Source organism: Cucurbita pepo, chromosome LG05, assembly GCF_002806865.2.
Source record: "Cucurbita pepo subsp. pepo cultivar mu-cu-16 chromosome LG05, ASM280686v2, whole genome shotgun sequence".
NCBI classification, from domain to species: Eukaryota; Viridiplantae; Streptophyta; class Magnoliopsida; order Cucurbitales; family Cucurbitaceae; genus Cucurbita; species Cucurbita pepo.
In genome coordinates, this window is record NC_036642.1 from 7,213,547 (window position 1) to 7,235,673 (window position 22,127).

General features: G+C 36.8%; 3 protein-coding genes across 3 annotated transcripts; all 3 read right to left on the bottom strand.

The window, feature by feature from the left end:
• On the bottom strand, positions 1-3,119 carry LOC111795235. Its single transcript, XM_023677533.1, has 3 exons — positions 2,925-3,119; positions 1,476-1,739; positions 1-305 (listed from the first exon to the last, which is right to left on the bottom strand). The coding sequence occupies exons 1-3, from the start codon at positions 2,940-2,942 to the stop codon at positions 258-260; spliced, it is 330 nt and encodes a 109-aa protein (XP_023533301.1). The 5' UTR covers positions 2,943-3,119; the 3' UTR covers positions 1-257.
• Positions 3,120-4,544: 1,425 nt separating this feature from the next.
• LOC111795236 (UBP1-associated protein 2A-like) lies at positions 4,545-9,125 on the bottom strand. The gene is made up of 2 exons (XM_023677534.1): positions 7,526-9,125; positions 4,545-6,344 (listed from the first exon to the last, which is right to left on the bottom strand). The coding sequence occupies exon 1, from the start codon at positions 9,023-9,025 to the stop codon at positions 7,538-7,540; it is 1,488 nt and encodes a 495-aa protein (XP_023533302.1). The 5' UTR covers positions 9,026-9,125; the 3' UTR covers positions 4,545-6,344; positions 7,526-7,537.
• A 1,920-nt stretch (positions 9,126-11,045) lies between these two features.
• Positions 11,046-22,088, bottom strand: LOC111795237 (small GTPase LIP1-like). Its single transcript, XM_023677535.1, has 7 exons — positions 21,479-22,088; positions 19,374-19,465; positions 19,147-19,288; positions 13,286-13,590; positions 12,526-12,579; positions 12,292-12,422; positions 11,046-11,560 (listed from the first exon to the last, which is right to left on the bottom strand). Exons 1-7 carry the CDS (start codon positions 21,567-21,569, stop codon positions 11,365-11,367), a joined length of 1,011 nt encoding a protein of 336 aa, XP_023533303.1. The 5' UTR covers positions 21,570-22,088; the 3' UTR covers positions 11,046-11,364.
• Between the last annotated feature and the right edge of the window lie 39 nt (positions 22,089-22,127).

Consider the following 22,127-nt stretch of genomic DNA (forward strand, 5'->3'; position numbering starts at 1 on the left):
TAATTACATTCTATTAAGAATGCATATTACATACCCACAAGAAAAGGTTCAACATTTTCTTCTTTTTTTCTCCTTTTTTTTTCCAGTGAAAAGTAGGTTAGGAGCAAGAAATAAAGAAGAATTATATATCTATCTAGCTTCAATTAAAGGAGTTCCTTGTTCATATAGTAACTCACAAACCAAATGTGAAAACAAAAAAAAAACCTGAGAGAAACCAACACAGCATTAGTCAAGATTGGTGAACTTTGAGGTTGTGATCATGCTTTCACACAACAGTTGAAGTAGCTTAGTATGCTCTTCCTTGTCTGATACGAAAAAGCATAAAACAAAAGTTGTAAGACAGAATAAAGTTTGTGATCATGCTTTCACACAAACAGTTCAACCATATGTTGTCTGCAAACCAAATCACATGCATTCTATGTATTCAACTATTAGTATCCACAAGTTGTATAATAAATGTAAAGGTAGAAATACAAAATTGCAATTAGAAAAGGATGCAAAATCGCTCCACAATCTTGAGGATTGTTGGGAGGGGAGTCCCACGTTGGCTAATTTAGGAAATTGTCATTGATTTATAAGTAAGGAATACATCCTCATTGGTACAAGGCCTTTTAGAGAAGCTCAAATCAAAGTCATGAGAGCTTATGCTCAAAGTGGACAATATCCTACCTTCGTGGTTTGAGATTCCTAACATGAACACTATGGGGCTCAACTTCCTCTTCACTCATTAGTCGAACATTTCCTAACTTATGTCAACCTATCATGAGTACTACATCATACTGTACCAACCAACTAGGGGGTTTTGCCAGGAGGAGGTTCGAGACTTCATGATTTAACATTGTTTGAACAAGATGTTACCAACTGTTTCAATTAATTGTGTGATTAACTATGATTATTAAAAAAAGATTTCTATTAAATTTTCTAATGAAATAATTTTAATCTGTTTTATTATTAGCTGATTAACAAATTGTTTTTAAAAGGAGTTCTTGATATTTTAACTTAATATAATTGTGAACTGGTTAGTAATTACAATGAAACAATAAATTATATTAATATTAAATATTATACTACACACAATTAAACAACTAATAAACCCACACCCACAGTTAATCTACTACAATTAAACTAACTTAATTATAGCACAACTACTTAATCAAAAAGCTAGGTTCTATTTTCCATCTCAGTTGACTTTTAAAAGAAATTATTTTTTAAATTCATTTAATGGTAATTTAACAGCTACTAAGCCTTGGGCAGGGTGGTAATCTTTATTAAAAAAAGAAAAAAGAAAAAAGGAAAAAAAGGCTTTTAGATCAAGTGACATTAGGGATTGAGCTTTATTTTTTCTAACAATAGCATATTGAATAAATTATTGAGGGGGGCGGAGTATGCGCTATCACGAGGAAAAAGGAGATGCTTAAAGTAGAAAGCTGCAAAAGGAGGGGGAAAAAAGCAAGTAATGAGCGAAGGAATCTTACCGTTGGGGAGTTGGTGTTTGAATGATTCAATTGATGATTCTCATGAGCATGAAAATGAGATGCGTCTGTGGTGGTGGTGGTGGTGGTGGAAGTGGCTGATGAGGCCATCAGTTGCTCCTCATTGCCAATGCTTGCCCTTGACAAATCCCTTTTGTGCTGTTTCCTATTTTCCCTTATTTTTGAGAAATCAACCGAATAATCAGGCACCTCTCTCTTTTGCTCCCAATCTCCAAATTGTGGAACACTCAGCCATGGAGCCACTTTCTGCATCCAAATTTAAACCACTCAAAATCATACCTAACAACAACCATCCAATATCAAATTCATAATATCAAAACTATTGCACTTTGCTACAAGACAATCCAGAACCAAACAGCCAAAACAATGCCAAATCTAACCTCAATAAAGGGATTTCCAACACGCCATAAATCTACTTATAAATGGTGTTCTTTAACTTGTAGAAAATTTTACATTAAGGGGATATTCAATTTCATAGCTCAATTTAATAAGACTAGAGTTTTAAGGTTAAATTCTGACACAATAGTGAAGTATGGAGGTAACTAGTTAGTGATATGTTTACGCGTTTCGGTACAGGCCCACTATCAATAATGTAACCCACTAGTTTGTTATCAGTTTGATTTCATGTGATTGGACGGACTATTGCTTCGACTTGCCCCACTTTCTCTCTTCTCTGCGCCAAAATCGAGCAGTTCTTAGGATCAAAAGCTCAGGCAAACAAGCTTTTATTTCATGTTTTTTATCCAGAAACTCCTTCCTATCCATTAAACATACTGAAATTGCTTTCAATAACTAATTATTCAAGTCTTAGATGGACTCCAGAATTCGTCGATTTTGATGTGTGAGAGCGGAGTAACATCAGAAATGAATCAAACAAATCATGGAGAAACGGAAGGGGAAAGTTCACAGAGGAAAGATTCTGAGCACGAAAGGCACACGAATTTCGCTGGAGGAGAAAGTAATTGAAATTTGAAGTAGAGAAATCGGAAGCAGCAGAAACTGCAGAGCTTCAATAATGCATTGGGGGAAAAGGTAATATTCAATATCGAGTCTCAGAAATTTGAATTAAAAACAGAGAACACAATAAACTTTGCCAAGAGTTCAATCATTCTATGGAAGCCGATGTTTTCGTATGGTACAAAATCGAGGAATACGCTCTGTTTCGTTTCCAAGAAAGTGCATCAAAATGACTATATAAAGAGTCTCCAATGTGTTCTAAATAACTAAGAGCGGAGTGAACTGTGCAATTAAGTGACAATAAAATCCTTCTACTCATAAACTGAATTCATCAAATCCTCTAAGATTTTCTTAATCTGCACACTCAAGAAGAAGGAGAAGAGATCAACATCATCGTCGTTCACTTCCACAATCTTTTCGCGCAACAGAGAAACCAAAAATGAGTGAAATCATAAGCATGAGTTCAAGAATTACCTCTTTGCGATCCTCCATGAGATTGATCTCAAAACCTTGGGGAATTTGTTTGTATGATTGAAGAAAACAACCGCGAGAGAGAGAGAGAGAGAGAGAGAGAGAGAGAGAGAGAGAGAGAGAGAGAGAGAGAGAGAGGTAATCTAAAATGAAAACTGAGAGAGTAATGAACTGAAAAACACACCGAAAGCTGTATGGACCTACGTTCCGTACATTTGAGACAGATGACCAATATTTAATTTCAACGAAATGTTAACCACAAACAATGAAAAACTATTATATGTATGTTTGGTATTTTAAAATTTTAAAAAATAAATAAATAAATAAATCAGGTGAATTCATAGTAAATAAAATAATATAGAACACAAAATGAAATAGGTATATCGCGACCAAGTGGTACAATTCTTAAGGTCATAATGTATAATAAGAGAGGAAACGCGCGGGGAGGAGGGAATTATGCCAAAGGGGGGAAACACTCATCTCTTCCTTAGAGCGTTTTGGCTTAGGTTGGTCTAACCTCGTGCTTGAGGACCTTGGAAGAGTTTTGGTGGGGGAACCACGATGAGTTTAGTTTGCGTGTAGACAAATTCTTCAACTTTGCTTAATAATTCTAGAGGAAGACGCTCTATGGAGAGATATCAAAATAGGACTAGAAGGTATGATTCATTAGTGTTTTTTTTATAAAAAATATTATTATTATTTATTATTTATTAATAATAAGAAGATTCAAATGCTCATATCTTCCTCCCTCTATAATTTTCTATAATTCTTATAAAATTGCCTTTTAACTTGAAGAATATTAGAAGATTGGACAATAGAGAGTGTCAAGTTGCTATTGCAAGAATTCAATGAGCGAAACAGAACGGGTAAGTGCGAACGGGAGAAGACCCACTGTCTCGAGATAAGGGACAATCGGTCGAAGTGGATCACTCGGTTTGACTGAACACACCAGTCTAGTCCAACCAAATAAGTTTTTCTCATTTTGATTGGTTTGACCATTTTTTAACGCGCTTTGAGGCTCACCTTTTCTTTTAATTTCGGATTGATTTGAGAAGTTTAAACAATAAGTATTTTAAGGACTCAGAAAATTATCCAAAAGAGATTGCACCTCAAGACTTTAGGTTAAGTTATGCTTGCAGTATGTTTGAATGCATGTTGTTAAGATGCTTGATTTTTCTGAAGGTAAAACGAACTCTAAAACTGAATGAAAATGAAAACATAACTATATATCCATCTTTAAGCCACTATAGTCTGTACCTTAGGATGATAAATTCATCTATGAGATGCTCAATACTATAATACAAGGATAATTAGGAGTTTTAAGAGTTCACCCACTAACCCTAATCGTGAACTCAACTCAGTTGCCGAAAGCTCGGATGACATTTTAGAACTGACTATGATTTATATGTGCTCTTCGGAGACAAGTAGAATCACCCATGATCTAGTAAAAAATCATGTTTAAGATAACGAAGTAGTTGGTTAAGGGAATCACGCATGTGTATAATGAACATAGGATAGACTTAAGTGGCATATTAAGATCACATAAAGTGTCCTAACACCCAATAATTCCAGTGGTAACCTAAGAATTTTTCAAAAAACATCTTTTAAATGGAATAGAAATGGTACCAAAAATAGGTTCATTCCAAAACCTTCTAAGCCATCATTCACAAAGTAACTCTCAATTTAAGGGTTAGGATCAATCTAAATATTATGAAGGAAAAGAACTAAGAATCTGAAGCTGGAGAAACCTCCACTACTTACATCATGACACTCTACCCAGTTCTAGTACAACAACACGTCTCCACTGTATAATAAGCCAATTCAGGTGAATGTCAGTTCTTGACTTGTTCTATTCCTACACCCATGAGACGTGAACTTCAAAAAAGGAATATCTATTCACCAGCAAATGCTGAAACAGTCAGATCCAAGACACCAGAAATATGTTAGCAACGACGAATGCATTTGAACGTCAAAAGTGACTCGAATGAGGTTTAAGCTGATATGCAATATAACCATGCTCTTGAAATATCTACAACTCAAAGCAATCCTCAATTCTAAAACAGTGATTGAATCAGAAATGCAAAAGGGGTCAATATAACAGATCAATATAAAAGGTTGTAGAATAATACAAAAGGGAAATGGAAACAAGATCCTAGATGATGTAACATGAAAATTGTGAGTTCTGAAAGGGTCAATATAACCAGATCAATACAAAAGGGAAATGGAAACAAATTAGTCATGCAAACCATTATTCCTTCACAAAAACGACCTTATTTCACGAGTAGCTTTTACAAACTGCAAGCCGACAAGATACTGAACTACCTACAATTACATTCTATTCCAAGATAATCATAGGTTATAGGTTATAAAGAAAATATTGAACTCAACAAACTCATTAGATAAACAATCTATGTCAGGGTGACCACCAAAAGCCAATTCTCAAATTCAGTAGAAAGAAAAACTTACAATGAAGTTAACATATAATCCCTCACAAGCATCCTATACAAAGTATAATAAGTACACAATAAATGTTTTTTCAGGTCAAATTGTTCCAATTCCTCGGCCCTTAGCACTGCAAAATGAATTCCAGGCTTAACTAAGCAAAATACAAGAATTTACCTTACAGTGGAGACAACCTGCAAAATAGTAGTTCTTAATTCCAACCGAGCAACCTGATTAACGTTAACTACCATATGCACACTCCATAGCATGAACAATATCAGCTCCAGACCTCAGCTAGCTCAGTAGTAAGGAAAATATAAAAAGCTAAATGAAAATTGACATTTGTGGATCAAAGAACAGTCTAACAAACATTTAAAATCAGAAACCTCTTCAGTACAATAACAATAGCTCCTTGCTTCCAAAAAGGAAGTAACATATGTGAAGGGAATAAAGATGAACTAAACATGAAAACAATTTGGAGATGCAGATCTCAGATCTGGATTTCAATATCGTAAAGAAAAACACAGACTAAAACAACCCATGTTTTACAGCTCCCCAAAGCATAAAAAAATTAGCTATGAACCAAGATAACCAATTTCGAGCAATAAGATAAGAAATCTAAATAGTAATCGGGTATTAAACTCTTGCAAAGTATAGAATTTTAGTTGGAATAATAGTTACCAAAATCAATGAAAGAGAATTAACCATAACTTAACTGTCTTGGGCAAGATCTATTAAAACTATTGGAACAAAAGAGTTTGAAATATTTTTTGTCAACCATTGAGCTAGAGTTTACACAATTTTACTTGAAAGTACTAAAACTGATCCAAATATTTAAAACAAATCTTGAATAGATCAAAAACTACAGATTTAAAATGGAGCTTAAATGAACAGGGTCGAAAACGTCATTTGCATCAGCTCCTTAAACTTCAGAGAATCACCTGATCAGTACAAAAATACTGACGCACATATGAGTGAGATCTGCACAATGAATAAGAAGGCATGAAAAAATAATTTCAGAAAACAAATTTTCTAGAACATCCTTTTCAAATTGTTTAATATAGCTATTTAAATTCAGGATATCACGTGGAGAAGAAAGAGGTCTTTGACATTAGAAAATTTCCTTTAGTTATGTGAAGTGAGTCAAAACTATCAGAAATAAAGATAAAGTATTTATCAGATGTCAAAGAGAGAATTTAATTTCAGAAAAGCATTTAGTAGAGAAACAAAAGTATTACTGACTATAAAAGAACTTGAGTCGACATTTGTGAAGCAAAACAAATTGTGGCAACACATGAAAATGGGGGGGGNATGAGAAATGAATTGGTTTATAGCATGCTAATGTGACCAAAATGTTAGTTCTCAAAGAAAATGGAGGAAAAGACACAGAAGGAACTGAAGAAAAAGAAGAAGAAAGCATTAACTTTAACATTTGAAGCTTTGAATTGAAAGAAGCAAAAGCTTCTCCCTACAATTTTACAAACGAATTTAAAGCATTCTATTACAATCCTGTATGGAAAGCTTGGAAAAGGACTCTAAATGCTGCTAAATAATGGATCGTAGTTAAATAGTACTTGCATATAAAACAGTGCAACTCTAGAAAGCTTTCAACGCCAAAAAGTAAGAGATCAATTACATCATCCTATTATACTAGCATCAAACAGTTAGAAAAATCATTAATCAACTTAGGTTTTGGATCAATTCCAAGAACTAAAATGCAACAGAATGATACTACCAGAACTAATATGCAACACATACAAACCTAAAATAACCACATAAAAACACGTTGATAAAATCAAACTGCAATTAAAAAAAATGCTACAGAACTAAAATACATACAATTAGCTTATCACAAAAATCCCATAGCTACTACCTTACGTCTATGAATTCAGGTGAAAATATTACTTAATGAAATCAGCCTACATACAACCAAGGAAAACAGATGCCACATTGTTAACACCATAAAGTCCTGTCATCAACTTTAGTATTTTAACGAACCAATCTTTTTCTCTATGAATAACTACTTTTTGTTTAATTTAAGGTCTTATCATTCTATAAATATCCTTCACAGCTCCATTATTTAAAGATTTGTTAGTAGAAAAGTCAATGCAGTAAATATTATATAAAACAAAAAATTGAGTACAAAGAGAGTGAAACAGTACCGAATCGAGGCACTAGTGCCCCATATAACCGCCAGGACCACCATACTGTCCAACTCCATGCTGCCCTCCCCTTACGGTTCCACCCTGTCCCATCTGTTGGTTTGGATATCCACCCTGCACACCGCTTTGACTTCCATATCCAATTACACCAGGACTTATATTTGCTTGACTACCATACCCACTTTGTACTCCAGGTCCGCCGCCTTGCACAGCTGGATTCAGCCCTGCAGCAGATCCGAGCGTCCCTAACAAATTAGTTAGTCCTAACCCAGCACCCTGACTCGCCAGCAAAGCAGTCAGGGCCTGGCCAAGAGCTGGGTTCAATGCTTGAGGAGGTCCTTGGTTGTAACCAACACCAGGCCCTGCAGGTGCCATCAGGTGCCCTGATCCAGATGCCGCCCCACCTGCATAATTCGGATTCTTATTCCTCTGAAACGGAGCATTTTGTACATGATGCTGGTGCTGAGACTTCCCTGGCTTGGGACCGTCGATGGCCCTCTGGCAATGCAACATATGACCCTCAAAGTTCTTGTGGGGCTCCTCCAAAGCCCTCTTAGCACTTTCTATCGTCTTGTACACAAATAGACAGAAACCTTTAGGCTTGCCTGTCACCTTGTCAAGCCCCAATGGTCCTTCATCAACTTCACCGAACTGGGAAAAGAAAGTTAGCAACTTCTGGGGGTCTACATCAGCTCCAACATTGCTCACATAAATCTTCCTCTGAGTATATTCCGAAGCAGGTGGTGCTTGAGGGGTTACTACCGCCGCACTCGACGATGGAACAGGCCCAACCGAAGCCAACTGACAGGCAGTCATCCTATTGCCAATCTTCTTCTGGGGTTCCTTCAGTGCTTTTCGAGCCCCACTACGCTTCTTGAAGAGGATGAAACCGTAACCCTTGGACTTCCCAGAGACCTTATCACACACAGCTTTGGAGTCCTCAATCTCCCCATATTGCTTAAACACGTTGTTCAAAGTTTCCGTATTGGTATCCCATCCGAGCCCGTGAACAAAAATCTTGCGGTGGGATGGGTCCGCATCAGCAACCATTCGAATTCTTCCATCCACATCCGCGTGCTTCTCAGCCGCTTCACGCAGCAGATTTATAAGCTGGTCCTTGCTGAAAGGCTCCAAGAGCTTTTGAATGGGCTCATCGTCGTCGTCAGCAGCAGCAGCAGTAGCAGTAGTTGTAGCAGCAGCTGAGGAGGTTGAAACAATAGGGGTCTGATGGTGGTTATCGACAGTAGTCTCATCGCCTTCATCTTCCTCCTCCTCCTCCTCCTCCTCGTCATCATCATCCTCCTCGTTTTCATCTTGATCGCCATCATCTTCTTCCTCGACCACTTCGTATTCCGCTAGATCCTCATGAACGACGTCCTTAACGGGTTCATCTTGGGGCTTGTTCTCGTCGAGTTCAGCTTGAGCTTGCTGTTGGAGCTTTTTGGGAGGCTCGGCAGGCTCGGAGGATTTGGAGGAGTCGAGCTTTCGCTTTCTAGCCATGGAGGAGTAGAAGAAACACCGAGGAGGAGGTTTGAGGGGGTCTAGGGTTTTGCAGAGAACAGAGAAACAAAGCAAGCGGGTAGGATGCGGCACCAATGTAGATGATAAGAGGATTAGGTCTTGAGATCAGATATTGAGATATTACCAATTTTGGGCCTCTAGAAAATAATTAGGCCCAAGCCCAAGCCCAATTCTTTCTTTGAGATAAGGGATAATATCGTCATTCTCGCATGTTTTGTCCTCACGGGTATACATCTTATGAAAGTTTCCATCCAACCTATGATCGTTCTAAGAAAAATATGTTAGTCTTTCTTAGTTATCTTGTCATTAAGATCACTCTCATTCAGATATGATCTTAGTTTATTTATATACCTCTCATTTCCTTGAGTGTCACGTGCCCACTAGTTTTCACCTTGGTTCATTCTCGAACCCCACATCTTACTAGAAGATACTAGAAGAAGTATCACTTTGATACCATTTCTAAGGACTCATGTCCAAGATTCTGAATTCGCATTTGACATCTTATGACATCGGCAGTCCCCTAGATCTTCTAGATATGGTCACTTTACTTGCTCCTCACTTCTAAAAGTGAAGACTGTCCCCACAAACTAACATAAGTTATTCTAGCATTCTCACTCACGTGCTTCCTAGAAAAATTCCCGGGAGAATACCAACATAAAATTTCTCCAACTTTAACTCTCTAAGTACATGATTAAAATTGGCTTTTGGAAATTTTGTAGTTCACGAGGTTTGTAATCTTAAGATCATCTTAATCATCTACATCTTCTAGAATGGAATTTGATTAAACGGAAAGTCTCTGTACTCAGAAACAGCTCTCGATACTTCTCTTTTATCTCGTCCTCTCGTTCGCATGTAGCCTCTTCTATTGGTTGGTTTCTCCACCACACCTTGACAATGCAATGTTTTTGGTGGGTAGAGTCTTTACCTTACGAGCCAAAACTTCCAACGGCTTTTTCTCATAGCTTAAGTCTTCTACCACATCCAGAGTCTCATAATCTTGAAGAAAATGAACTCTTCATCTACGTAGCGGAAGCATTGGGAACCAATTGCAACAACTATTCCAACTGAGGTCGGCTGATTATGCCGCACAGAGTAAATAAAAGCTTTAATGACGATAATTAGCTACTATATAAATGTAATCTGATGTTTATCTTGCATGATTGATGTCTTGGTTCATATCACTTTTTGTCTTTTGATTATGTCCATAGATGCAACTAAGGTATCACACTCTAAAACCTAATAGTAAGGCATATCCATGAGTGTAATTCTATTATGAAGATCTAAGTTTTGAGGCCTTAGATCCATTTATTACCTAAACAATATCTAAGTTTTGAGGCCTTAATCCATTTATTACCTAAACAATTTGTCATGGAATTAAATGTTCATAAACTAACTTTAACTTCACTTTTAAGAGTAACATTATAAAAATAAAATAGTTGGAAAAAAAAAATACAACACCCCACAAGTTTTCATCGGTACGTTGGGTCCTTGTCTTCACTTGGAAGAATGTAAAATGTGATTTGAGTATTTAAAAGTACTTAGTAAGTGACTCTACCGTTGGAGTCAAAAAATGCAATCATAAGCAATATGCTTCATTATGTGACCTACTTTTCGTGCGGATTACTTAAGCTCTACATTTTTTTTTTCCAGGTAGGACAGGATGTATAGCACTTATCAACATATGGTTCACGCTTGTGTGGATCAACCCATTAGGCAGGCTCGATACATACCTGTTAAGCTCTACGAAAATCCACCCCTACGCTACCACATTCCCGTTATTGTTACTCGTTTATCACCACCCTTCCTCATTAAAGTAAGCTTTGATCAATAATTATTAAACTCAGCACTCCTCCATTCCTCGCATCACCTTATGGTGGTATTTCTCCTGCCTCTCAACACACGATGGTTTGTGAAAGAACGATTTCATTCCCTTGCTTGTTCTAAACATAACTTGAGAACACAAAATAGCGCAAGGAACAAAAGAAAACGATTTTGAAAGTTGAGCACCGAATAAAAATATATCTGAACCTTCAACAAATGTATTTATCCTATACATACTCGTGTGTCTAAACCATAATAAAAAGCAATTTTGTGATGCAAGGAAACAAACAGTTGATCGGGAAGAATGGGCCGTAGTTGTTTTATAGCATATCATTAAACATACAATGAATCAAAGCACCAGTTACAGAGACGGAACCCTGAAGCCATGAAAGAATTAATGAACTAATTTTATGTCAACCAAAGTGCAGACAACTCATAAAGGTATATTTATAGCATGCCACAGCCACTGCTAATGTCCAACCTCGTCATTTGACCGATCATACGTTAATATCTGAGCGCTTTGATCGGGTAGAACTGTTTGTCTCCTGGGAGGCTGAAAGAGCAAATTTTGGAAGGTTGTAGTTTTCAGAAGCCGAAAATGGCTGCTGGGGATAAAGTGTTGGCGGTGGAGTAAGATTGCGCTGTGCCGGGAGCGGAGGAAGTGTGTTGTACTTGTACGTTTCATTGGTTAAACTGCAATTAGTTTGAACATCAGTACAATAAGCTACGACCCAGAGTCAATGTAATGCACATAAAGGAAGAGATCTTATGGAATCCCACAAGCATTCCAGCAGTTCGATCACACAGAAGAATTTGCATACGCTCTTCTTTCAGCCATTTTGGTAAACTAACTATATCATAATTAAATAAGATTCACAAATAGAAACAAAGTTGGAACTCAAGGCTGACTGGTTTCATACTAAATATTCAAGTATGTTTGAGAATGCCTTACGGTGGGTTAATCCACCCTCTCAAATTAGAAACTACGTCCTTCTACAACCTATAAAAATTGTCCTTTTGTTCAACAGTTGAGGTCTGAAAAACAAGCTAATGTATATCCAATCAATCAGACGTAATCATTTTATCTATGGAGATGGTTGCAAAACCAAAAATTCTTTTCATTGTCTCATACACCTCGAGTTACTCTCTTCTAATTAAAGGCACACATATCTCATGCAGCCACTAAACGTACAGAACTGGTCGAAAAAAAATTCTCACCCAAGGTTTGTGGTGTTGAGAACAAACGTATATGATTAAAAAATAAAAAACAAAAAAAACTCAGCAAGGTTATTGTACCATATACAGAAAAAAATAAATGGATAAACCAGACAAGAATCTTGCTAACAAATAGTATTGGAATTATCTTGCTATTAGATAAACGGCCTCTAATATAAAAAAAAGAAGCATTTTTCTGAAAAAAGTACCTAGCACGACTGTAGGACTGGTCTTCATCACTGATACCATCATCTAGACGCTGTACAGATTTTGGAACTGAAGACATGGACCAAGTGTTTGCTTCTGGTAAACTATCTGAGAAATATCTTCTCCGGATGAGCTGGAAAAAGAAAATCAACACATTGGATTATCGGGAGAAAGGAGCTATAATTTACAGGTAAAAGAAGAGCAGTAAACAAGATAATAGTAATAGAAAAGCTGACCATGCGGAAAAATTTGGTCACAGCTTCCTTGTCATATCTAGCCTCTTTGGCAGCCTGTGTCAAGAACATCCACCACAAGACTAATGAAAATTGAAATAGTAATGTACTGTTCGCAGCTTCAGAGTTCCATATTTTGCATACAATCAGAAGGAATTGGGTGCTATTTTTACTAGGACATTCACTAGTCAGTTAAGTTAACCAAGCTCACAGAAGTTGGATCATTATTATAACAGACGAAATGCAGAAGAAATCAATTATAGACACTAATATAATTAGATCTGCTCTTCATAGACAAACTTGGGATTTGCGATCCCAGGTAAGATCGGTTCAGGATCATGGGATCCTTTTCTATCAGATAGGAAGGGCTGTTGCACAAAATGTACTTCTAAGTAATTGCTCCATAGATCCTATATCTATCTATATGAAGAAGAAATCATGTAACAAAGGGGGTTCTTATTTGTACAAATGGTACTTCGAACTTGGAACGAGCATGAAGAAATTAACGATACTTCTTTATCTTTTGAGTTGTTCTGCCGGATCGGTCGTTCAAGACCTTTGGTCTCTATNCTACCAAATAATCCCAAACTCTTCAACAGATAAGTTGGGAAAATAGGGAAGTATAGAACACGTGAATGAAATGGAACCATGTTATCAATAAAAGAATTCAAAGCTATTACCCACAATCTACAATCTTAAAAACATACTAGTAATCAATTAAGATAAAGTTTGAGAAATATGAGGAAGAAACAATAATTCTTACAGCAATAAGTCCTCCACCGCCAGGGAAACTTTCAGTTAATGGAATTTCCTCACTGAAGGGAAGTAGACCCTGCTTCTCAACCCACTGGCGAGCAGCATCAACTAGATTGCCACTACTTCCTCTTGTACCCTCTTTAGCAGCAATATCCGCTTTGTTACCAATAACAATAAAAGGAACAGGAAGGCCACCAGGGCCTCCAGATCCTAAGGGAGCCGAAAATGTCCCAACTGTTGCAATCTCTACTGCCCACTTCTGTAGGCTTGATTTTGTTCTTCTCTGGGAAAGATCATGAACAAAAATGACACCTGTATACAAAATAAAAGAAAAGGGGATACAAATTAAACTTTAGGAAAACGAAGAAATTTAAGGAAGTGAAATTACCAAGAAAAAAAAAGGAGGGAGACAAGCCAATCCCCAAGCTAAGTTACAAAAAAAACCTTTTCAAATGTCAATAAGAGAGATTAAACTATTAAGTATTAGAAGGGACATAAAATTTCCACCGTGAAAGTGCTACAAAGTGATTTCCTTGAACTCAAGGTCAATATACAACCTAGATTGAAAAGGTCCTATTCAAGTAAGGCCACACAACAAAGAGATTCTATTCAAGTAAGATGGTAGCTTCAAAGTGATATAACCCAAATGACCTTTTCTTGAAATTTGCTGAAGACTCAAATGTTTCTCTCGAGCCATAAAATCCAAAAGAGAAAGCTCTCAATAATTGACGAACAAGACATTCTTCTCTTTTGATAGGGTGGCCTCCTAAAATTGAGGATAGATCATAGAAGGTAGTTGATGTTGAAGGTCAGAGCCCCACCTGCCAACTATGGCTGATGAAGCAAGAAGTTCACAAAATTCCAGCAAGGCAGAAAGTGTTAGAAAGACATCCAGGACGTCCAGGACCCTTTTACATAGAGGACACCATTGGATGAGCTCAATAAAAATTACCTTCTTTTGAGTACTTCTAATACTTGCAATCCAAGCAGTGTTTTAAAAGACTTGAGGTGCACACCTAAGTGCAAGGAGTCACAATTGCCCTCTTTCGAGACTTGCAACGCGATCATGTGGCATTTACTCTTGCCCTCGAGTAATTAGATCGCAAGTGAGCCAAGGACACAAATGGCTTACGGTTTAGCTTTCACCCCTTTCTTGGAAAACAAGGTTTAAAGAACATTTTAGAAAACAATTTGAGAAAGCAAATATCATAAGCTAGCAATCAATAAGGGACAATAACAATGATAGCATATAACCCAGGTAGAAAGATTTAACGACTAGTCGTATCCCTCTATAGTATATCTAAAGCAAATTGCCTTTGGCGGGTGTAACCACCAAAAGTGGTGATGAGTCATATGTTAACGAAATTATAAGGAAAATAAATAACTATGCTAGAATGAAAAACATACATTGAAAGCAAGGTAAAAAAAGTTGGAAATGAGTATGCGGTCACAGGCAACACACCCTGGACAAGCATGATTGTGACATTTTCTCACATTTAGTTGGTTGACGTCCTTGTCAACTGGCTATGCTTGAACTCAACAATGGGAATATCAAGTCTTCAACACGTTCTCAGATTATAGGGAGTCCCTTCCATCATACAAGGAACTCTTGCACAACTCTTTTCGACTGGTTGAGCCGTTGTGTCTTCTAAGCTAGGATCTCTTCAACAATATTCTTCATTGCAATAGGAGGTCATGTCACCTCGCTGCACCCTATGCTGTCTAGATAGGGATGGTAGGCTTTCAAGTTACTTACATGAATGTGAAGGAGAATTTTCATCCATGAAGACAATTGAATTTCATATGATGTCTTTCCGACCATCTAATAACTTTGATTGGTCCTCCATATTTTCTCACATGACGTTGATCCATATTTCCTAGGAATCGAAATTGTTTTGATTTCAACTTGGTTAAAACTTTGTCTCCAGCATAGAATTCTAGTGGCCTGCAGTCCTGATCAGCCCATTTTTCATCCATCAAGATGTTTTCTCTAGGTAAGCATGAACTACCTCTAAGGTTTGTCTCGACTCTTCGATGAAGTTGTGGGGTTCGAGACTCTTTCCAGCACAAGGGTGATCGATGACATTAGGCATGAGTGGTTGTCTACCACACACGATCTCAAAGGATGTCTTTCCTGTCAGAGAACTTCTTTGGTAGTTGAAGCTAAACTGAACAATATCAAACATTTGGACTCTATTCTTCTATCGAGCATTGATGAAGTGATGTAAGTATTCTTTGAGCAAATTGATGCAAGTATTCTTTGAGCAGATTGTTAACCCTTTTGGATTGCCAATCAGTTCGATGGAAGTAAATTGAGGAAACATTCAAATTTGATCCCAATAGCCTATACAATTATGTCTTGAAAGTTCCAAGGAATCTTCCATCTTGGTCATTGATTATACTAACAGGTACGCCCCACAACTTGACAGCATTCTTTAAAAATAATTGGCTTGTCATCTCAGCCAAACACGACATAGAGGTCAAGATAAACGTGAAGTACATTGAAAATCTATCCACATTCACAAGAATCGCCTCAAACTCTCCAACCTAGAGAAGGTGAGTGATAAAGTAGAGGGATACACTTTTCCATGAAAGGGAAACAACAATCTTGCAATCTTGGCTCTTTCAACTTTGTCCTGCAACTGCATAATATCATTCCGAAGATTTGGCCAGTAGTACCTTTGTTTAAGTAACGCAAAGTTTGTTGCCTACTCAGGTTCTCCAAGCAAGGAACATACAAGTGGTTGCCTCTAGTGAGAAGTAAGTCATTTTTGGTCTAGACCTAGCGAGTTTTTCCCTTTTTGGCTAGCTAGTTAGATCATAGCTTGGGCAACTGAGTCTTTGGACAAATGTTCTTTGATGTTGTATTGTATCATACCACTTAAAATGAGCAAGAATGCACAGGGCTGCATGTCTACCTTTTCAACTAAGAGCATCTATTTCTTAGTTCACCCGATTGGGCTTGTGCTCAAATTGAAAATCAAAGTTTGCAATAAACTTCTGTCGACAAGCCTATTTAGAGGCCCACTTGGGCTAGTTGAATTATTTAGAAGTGGCATATCGAATTATTGTCTGTCATGGCTACAGATTTGACTCCAAGGAGATACTGTCTCCCAATCTGACAACAACCGTCAACATCTCTTTCTCAGAGACAGCATGCCTCCTTTCAGCATCATTCAACTTTCTACTCACATATACAATGGGTTGCCCGTCTTTAAGTAAGATGCCAACCAAGACATAATGTGATGCATCCATCTCAATTTCAAAGGGTCTTGTTCGTCGACAATTCCGAGTATTAGCCCCTCCATCATGGCTTTCTTCAGGTTCTCGAAATAAACTTGACATTCTGGAGTCCAACTCAACTTGTAATCTTTCTTCAATAACTCAATTAAGGGTCTTGTCTGATAATAACTCTATTTTGTCTTGGAATCGATCGTTACTAAGATCAAACAAACGTTTTGTTGTCGCACAGGTAGTAGAAAGATCTCGAACGCTTTGTTCATATAGTTTTGACTCAAACATGGCTTCAACCCCTCAAGAAAAAAAACATAAAACTGTCTTTCTCGGACATATCATGTATGTCCAACATCAATCCTAAAATTTGTTTAACGAAGTCTCATATATTTCCTGCATGTTTCAGTTCTCTCGATTTTTGTCTTGCTAGTATCTCAACATAGAAACAACTCTGAGCAAAGCCTTGTTTTAATCTCTCCCAAGTGTCAACAATACATCGACCATCCAGGATATCTATGTACGAGGATTTTAACCACAACTTTGCATTATCAACTAGATGCATTGTCACAAACATAACCTTTGTTTCCTCCGTCACGGTATAGTAGCTCGAGAATACTATTTAAGGTCAAAGATAAAGCTCTCTAGAGCCTTTGGATCTTGGACCCCACAGAAAGGCTTGGTCTCCAAGACTTTTACCTAGTTAAACTAGTGAGGTTTAGTCTGGTGCTTAGATCCACCACCTCAGCACTGACAACATCAAGGACAACCTTTACGTCTTCATAAAGGTCTCAGACCATATGAACTATTGCTTTTTGGGAATGTTTAAGTCTTTGATACGCTCTTCCATGTAGGCAACAGAGCCCATTGAGATAGCCACACACTCAAAGCAACCAAGTCAAGTGGCTTTGCCTTCTACGGTCTAAACCCTTAACATCAACTCTTGAATGGACATCCTATCTAACGGGCTAGCTACCACATCAATCTTGTCGACTTTATTGGCAATCTCCTTTAGGCGAGATTCCAAATACTGAACATTGTCCGGGACATATTGCAAATAGCACATTTGCTCTTTGATCTTGATCAACCGACTAAAATGGGACTTGCCCAACATCTTAGTTGCGGACATGATTGTCAATTCATTTCTAGGAGTCAACTCGGCTTTAATACCAACTGACACAATCACACTCTTTCAAGACTCGCGACATGAATGTGCAGCACCCACTCTTGCCCACGAGTAAGTTAGCCAACTAAAGCTTGAATTATCGTCGATTCAGTGACACAAATGGCCTATGGTTTAGCCTCCATCACCATTCTTGGAAAATGGGGTTGGAAAAAGTTTTGGAAAGAAATACCAGAAGGAAAACATTATAAGCTAGCAAGATATGAGACAATAACAACATTGATAGCATATAACTCAAGTAGGAAGATTTGACGACTAGTCGTATCCCCCTATAGTACAATTTGAGACAAGTTGTCTTTGGTAGGTGTAAACATCAAAAGTGGTGTGGAGTGATATGCCAACGAAATTACAAAGAAAATAAACATTTGTGCTCAAGTGAAAGACATACAACGAAAACAAGGTAAAAGGGTTCGGAATGGGCATGCAAGCACGAGCAACATGCCATAAATAAGCATGGTTGTGACACTAGGCACAACTCTAGCACGCATGCCTTTTGTTTTACAAAGAGGGCACCATCATGGTGAGATAAAGCTAAAGAAAGGCCCTTTTAAAAAAGATAAAAAAAGGTTAACACTCTTATGGGCGAGTTCAACAAAAATTACCTTTTTTTGGGTACTTATACATGCAACCCATGTGGAGTCCGTGTTTTAAAAGGAACCTTGAGGTGTGAGCCTAGTCACTAGGCATAACTCTAGCACATGCCTTTCATTGAAACCTTGAGGCACTTTAATTAAAAATCATAAGACAATTCCTAATTCTAAACACAAGAACCCTTACATTTATCCTTTTTTCATATTCCCATCACAACCATGTATCACGTTACCATAAAGTCCCCAGATCATGATTTCTATACTATTTCTCCAAGATTCCTCTCCAAACTTTCTATATCCTTTTCTTTGTTATAAATCATTTCTTTCCATTAATGTTTATTTTATTTATTATTATTATTATTTATTATCATTATTTTTTCATAGAAACAATTTTATTGATAAAATGAAATGGTACAAGGGTAAAACCCATCCAAAAGGATTACAAAAAATTTCTCCAGTTTATTAAGCGAGGTTTATGTAGTAGCTATTACAAGAAGACATGTTTTATACCCCGATTAAGAGCATAAAAGGGAGAGGCTTCTAAACTTTGCATGAATGTTTATTATTATATCTACATCTACCTATATATTTATGTTTAAGTTTTTTTTTTTTTTTATAAATAATTTGCTTCACAAAAGGTATTTGATGTACCTTAATCTAATGCCTTATCAGGCTAAGAAACTTCAGAAATATGCCATAAAAACGAGGATAAACCTCCCAAATAGTACCAGTACATTGTCAATCGTTAGTGCTTGAAATTGTATATGCAACATGCTGAAGAATAAGACAAATGAACAAGTTGAAATTTCTGTAACTGATATTTGTAAGAATAAATATGAAAACTGACAGGTACCAAGATCTTACCATTAATCTGAGAATAGAAAAGGGAGCGACAGTCTTTGTAGCGCTCGTGTCCTGACACATCCCAAAGTTCAACAAAGAAATCTCTCTCGGCATCACCTTTTATGCTACTTGAAGAGCTACCAGCATTTCCATAAGTGATATGCTATCAAAATAGTAAATAGAACAACTGATAAATAGTGAATTTACAAGAATAACTGATGCCGCTTGAGACAGAAGGCAAGTCTTACCTTAACTCCAACTGTACAGCCAATTGTTTGAGAAGAGCAAGAAATAGAAGAACCGTTTACAATTAGATGAACAAGAGAAGTTTTCCCCACACCTAGAAAAATATTGAAATTCAATTTATCCAGTATAATATGGCCGGAAATTTAGAGGTTCAATAAAGCAGCACTGAACTAAATGATAGAAAGATTATAAATTTTTAATTTTTTTTTTTTTTATTTTACAACATAAACTAATTACAAGAAATAGACCCAATCCATGTGGTCATAGGTCTTCTTGAAATTAATCTTAGAAATAACACCCTGCTCCTTGCTAACTCTGAATTCATTCGTAATAAAGATCTCCAGGATTTCTCTCCCTTCAACAAAAGTCCACTGAAATTTGATACAATACTGGAAGCCTGAATCTATTAGCCAAAATTCTAACAATTATCACAAAAAGGCTACAAGCCGATAGGTTTAAGATCCTCCACTTTCCTATGCTCTCTTTCTTAGGGATGAGATGAATAAAAATTGAGGTATCATCGATCATTCCATGGAAGGAATAATAGATTATTAAGAAAAAGTTACTGATGGGATAAAATGCATTTACAATTACAAGTCGGACTATAGAAAATTTGTTGAGTGCAAATCACAACTTACAGAAAATTTTACTCATGAAGAATAAAAAGAGGCAAAAGAAATACACAAATGTGCATATTATATTATACATTTTAAGAAAAATAACAACTAAACAATTTAAATTTATCCTAAACTTCATCCTCCTAACTATTCGCCTTCCCCAAAACATCCCTGTGTTCTCTAGAAAGAGACCCGTACACAACAACTGTAAGAAGTTACATGGTAAGGGACAAGAAAAGAAAACAAACAAAGCACAGAAGTCAGAAATAGGTTTAAAAAAAAACTTATAATTGCAAAAGCTCTGAGACTATTCTTTTCAACTAAAAGTAAACATAAACTTCATTGTGGTCTAAAACTGAAACATAAAGTGAAATTATTACTGAAGAACATAATTAAGGCTACATTTAGATTGTGCAGAAATATGGGAATCAACCAAGTCTTAGACTTACTCTTGGTGTTCTTTTTCTAAGCATTTTTATAATTATGCCTGTAATAACTCATTCAAGTTGCATTCCTTGTCAGGGGTGGGATGTAAATAAATTGTAAAAATCATTATTGTTGGGCTGGATAGAGGCTGTTCTTCATCATTCTCCACTAGTTCAGTATATCTTATTGTACCTTAGTGAAAAGTGTTTCTGTTTGAAATAAGAAAAGGTATCGTCCATTTCAAGGAAAAGGTACAACAGAAAATTCATTCCAAGTAGGTCAAAGACAATGTTTATAAAGCACAAGGTACGCTATAGTCCTGAAATGTAATAGAATTTTATATATTAAGAAGTATAGTATAATGAATGATAAGATAATGAAAGTTTATTGAAATTTGAGGTTTCGCAGGAGACTGTTGAATTATATGAGCCTCTTTTATAAGAAAAATGAACTAAAGTAATCCTAAACCCTAGAGAACTAGTCTTAATCTCAAATATATTTACTTAGATCTGATGAATATGCTTAGGGTATATGCACTTCCCTCAAAGATAAATTGTATTTTGAAGTGAAAATAGGGCAATAGATTTATTTACCACACATTCCTGATGTGATGAAGTATACATAGAAGCAAACATTTTTATGTCCAAAATTCAGTAAATGACTGTGAGCTATTAGTCTTTCGAATTTATGTCCAGGAACACACACTTGCCAAACCACATGCCATCAAACCACTTTGATTTTGAAAATTTTGAAAGTGCTTACCAATCAAGTTCCCATTCGGACATGGACAATTCCATATTCCAAGTTACTATATCAAGAGGATCAAAATCACTGCCTCACAATTACACATCGTAAACTCTGAACTCAGCTATAGAAATAATTATCTGCCCAAGTAGATTAGCTAAACAGTGAATATGGAAAACAAAAGCAGAGTATCCTCCAGTTATACAAAACGTTTCAGTGGAGCCACCAGCAAAAAAAAAAAAAAACTTGAGTAAAAAAAATAATAGGCATTTCATCACAAAACGCAGAAGCAAAGAGACTAGAATGATGCAAGAAATAACCTGAATCACCAACCACAAGCACTCGAACCTGCCCACAGAGAGGACCGCCATTGAGTTCTTTGTTATCCCTATCGCGGTCCTTCCAGAACATGTTTTCTTCCAGACCTTCTAAACCGTATTCACCTCCGAAGAAGAATTCAATAATTAAGTGCCGTCAAACTGACACAACCTCCGCGAAGAACAATTTCTGAGCATATGCACCTCCGAGTTCAATCTGAAATCCATATTACATGAGAACTAAATGCAGATCAAAGCTGAAATAGGAAACCCCATGTCCAAACATCTGTCAAACAGAGTAGATGGCTTCTTCAAGAGGCCCGAAAGCAGAGATCTAGTTGCTGAATCATACAAGAAGCAAGGGTTTGAAAATTTTGAGAGGAACAAAAATGAAGCGAGGATTAAGGATCTAGAGGATGGCGTTGGAAGTGAGATTTTGTTGAGTGAGAGATCTGAAAGAGAAGAAATGTTGAGAGTGCAGTGAGATTTGAGAAGGTTGAGAAGACGAAGAGCGTTAAGCACCGCGCGCGCGCAAGGAGAGAGATGAAATGAAACCGACGAAGGTATTGAGTGTTCGTCCGTTTACAAAACGACGCTTGATCGGGGACACCTTTTTTTCTTTTCTTTTCTTTTCTTTTCTTTTCTTTTTTTT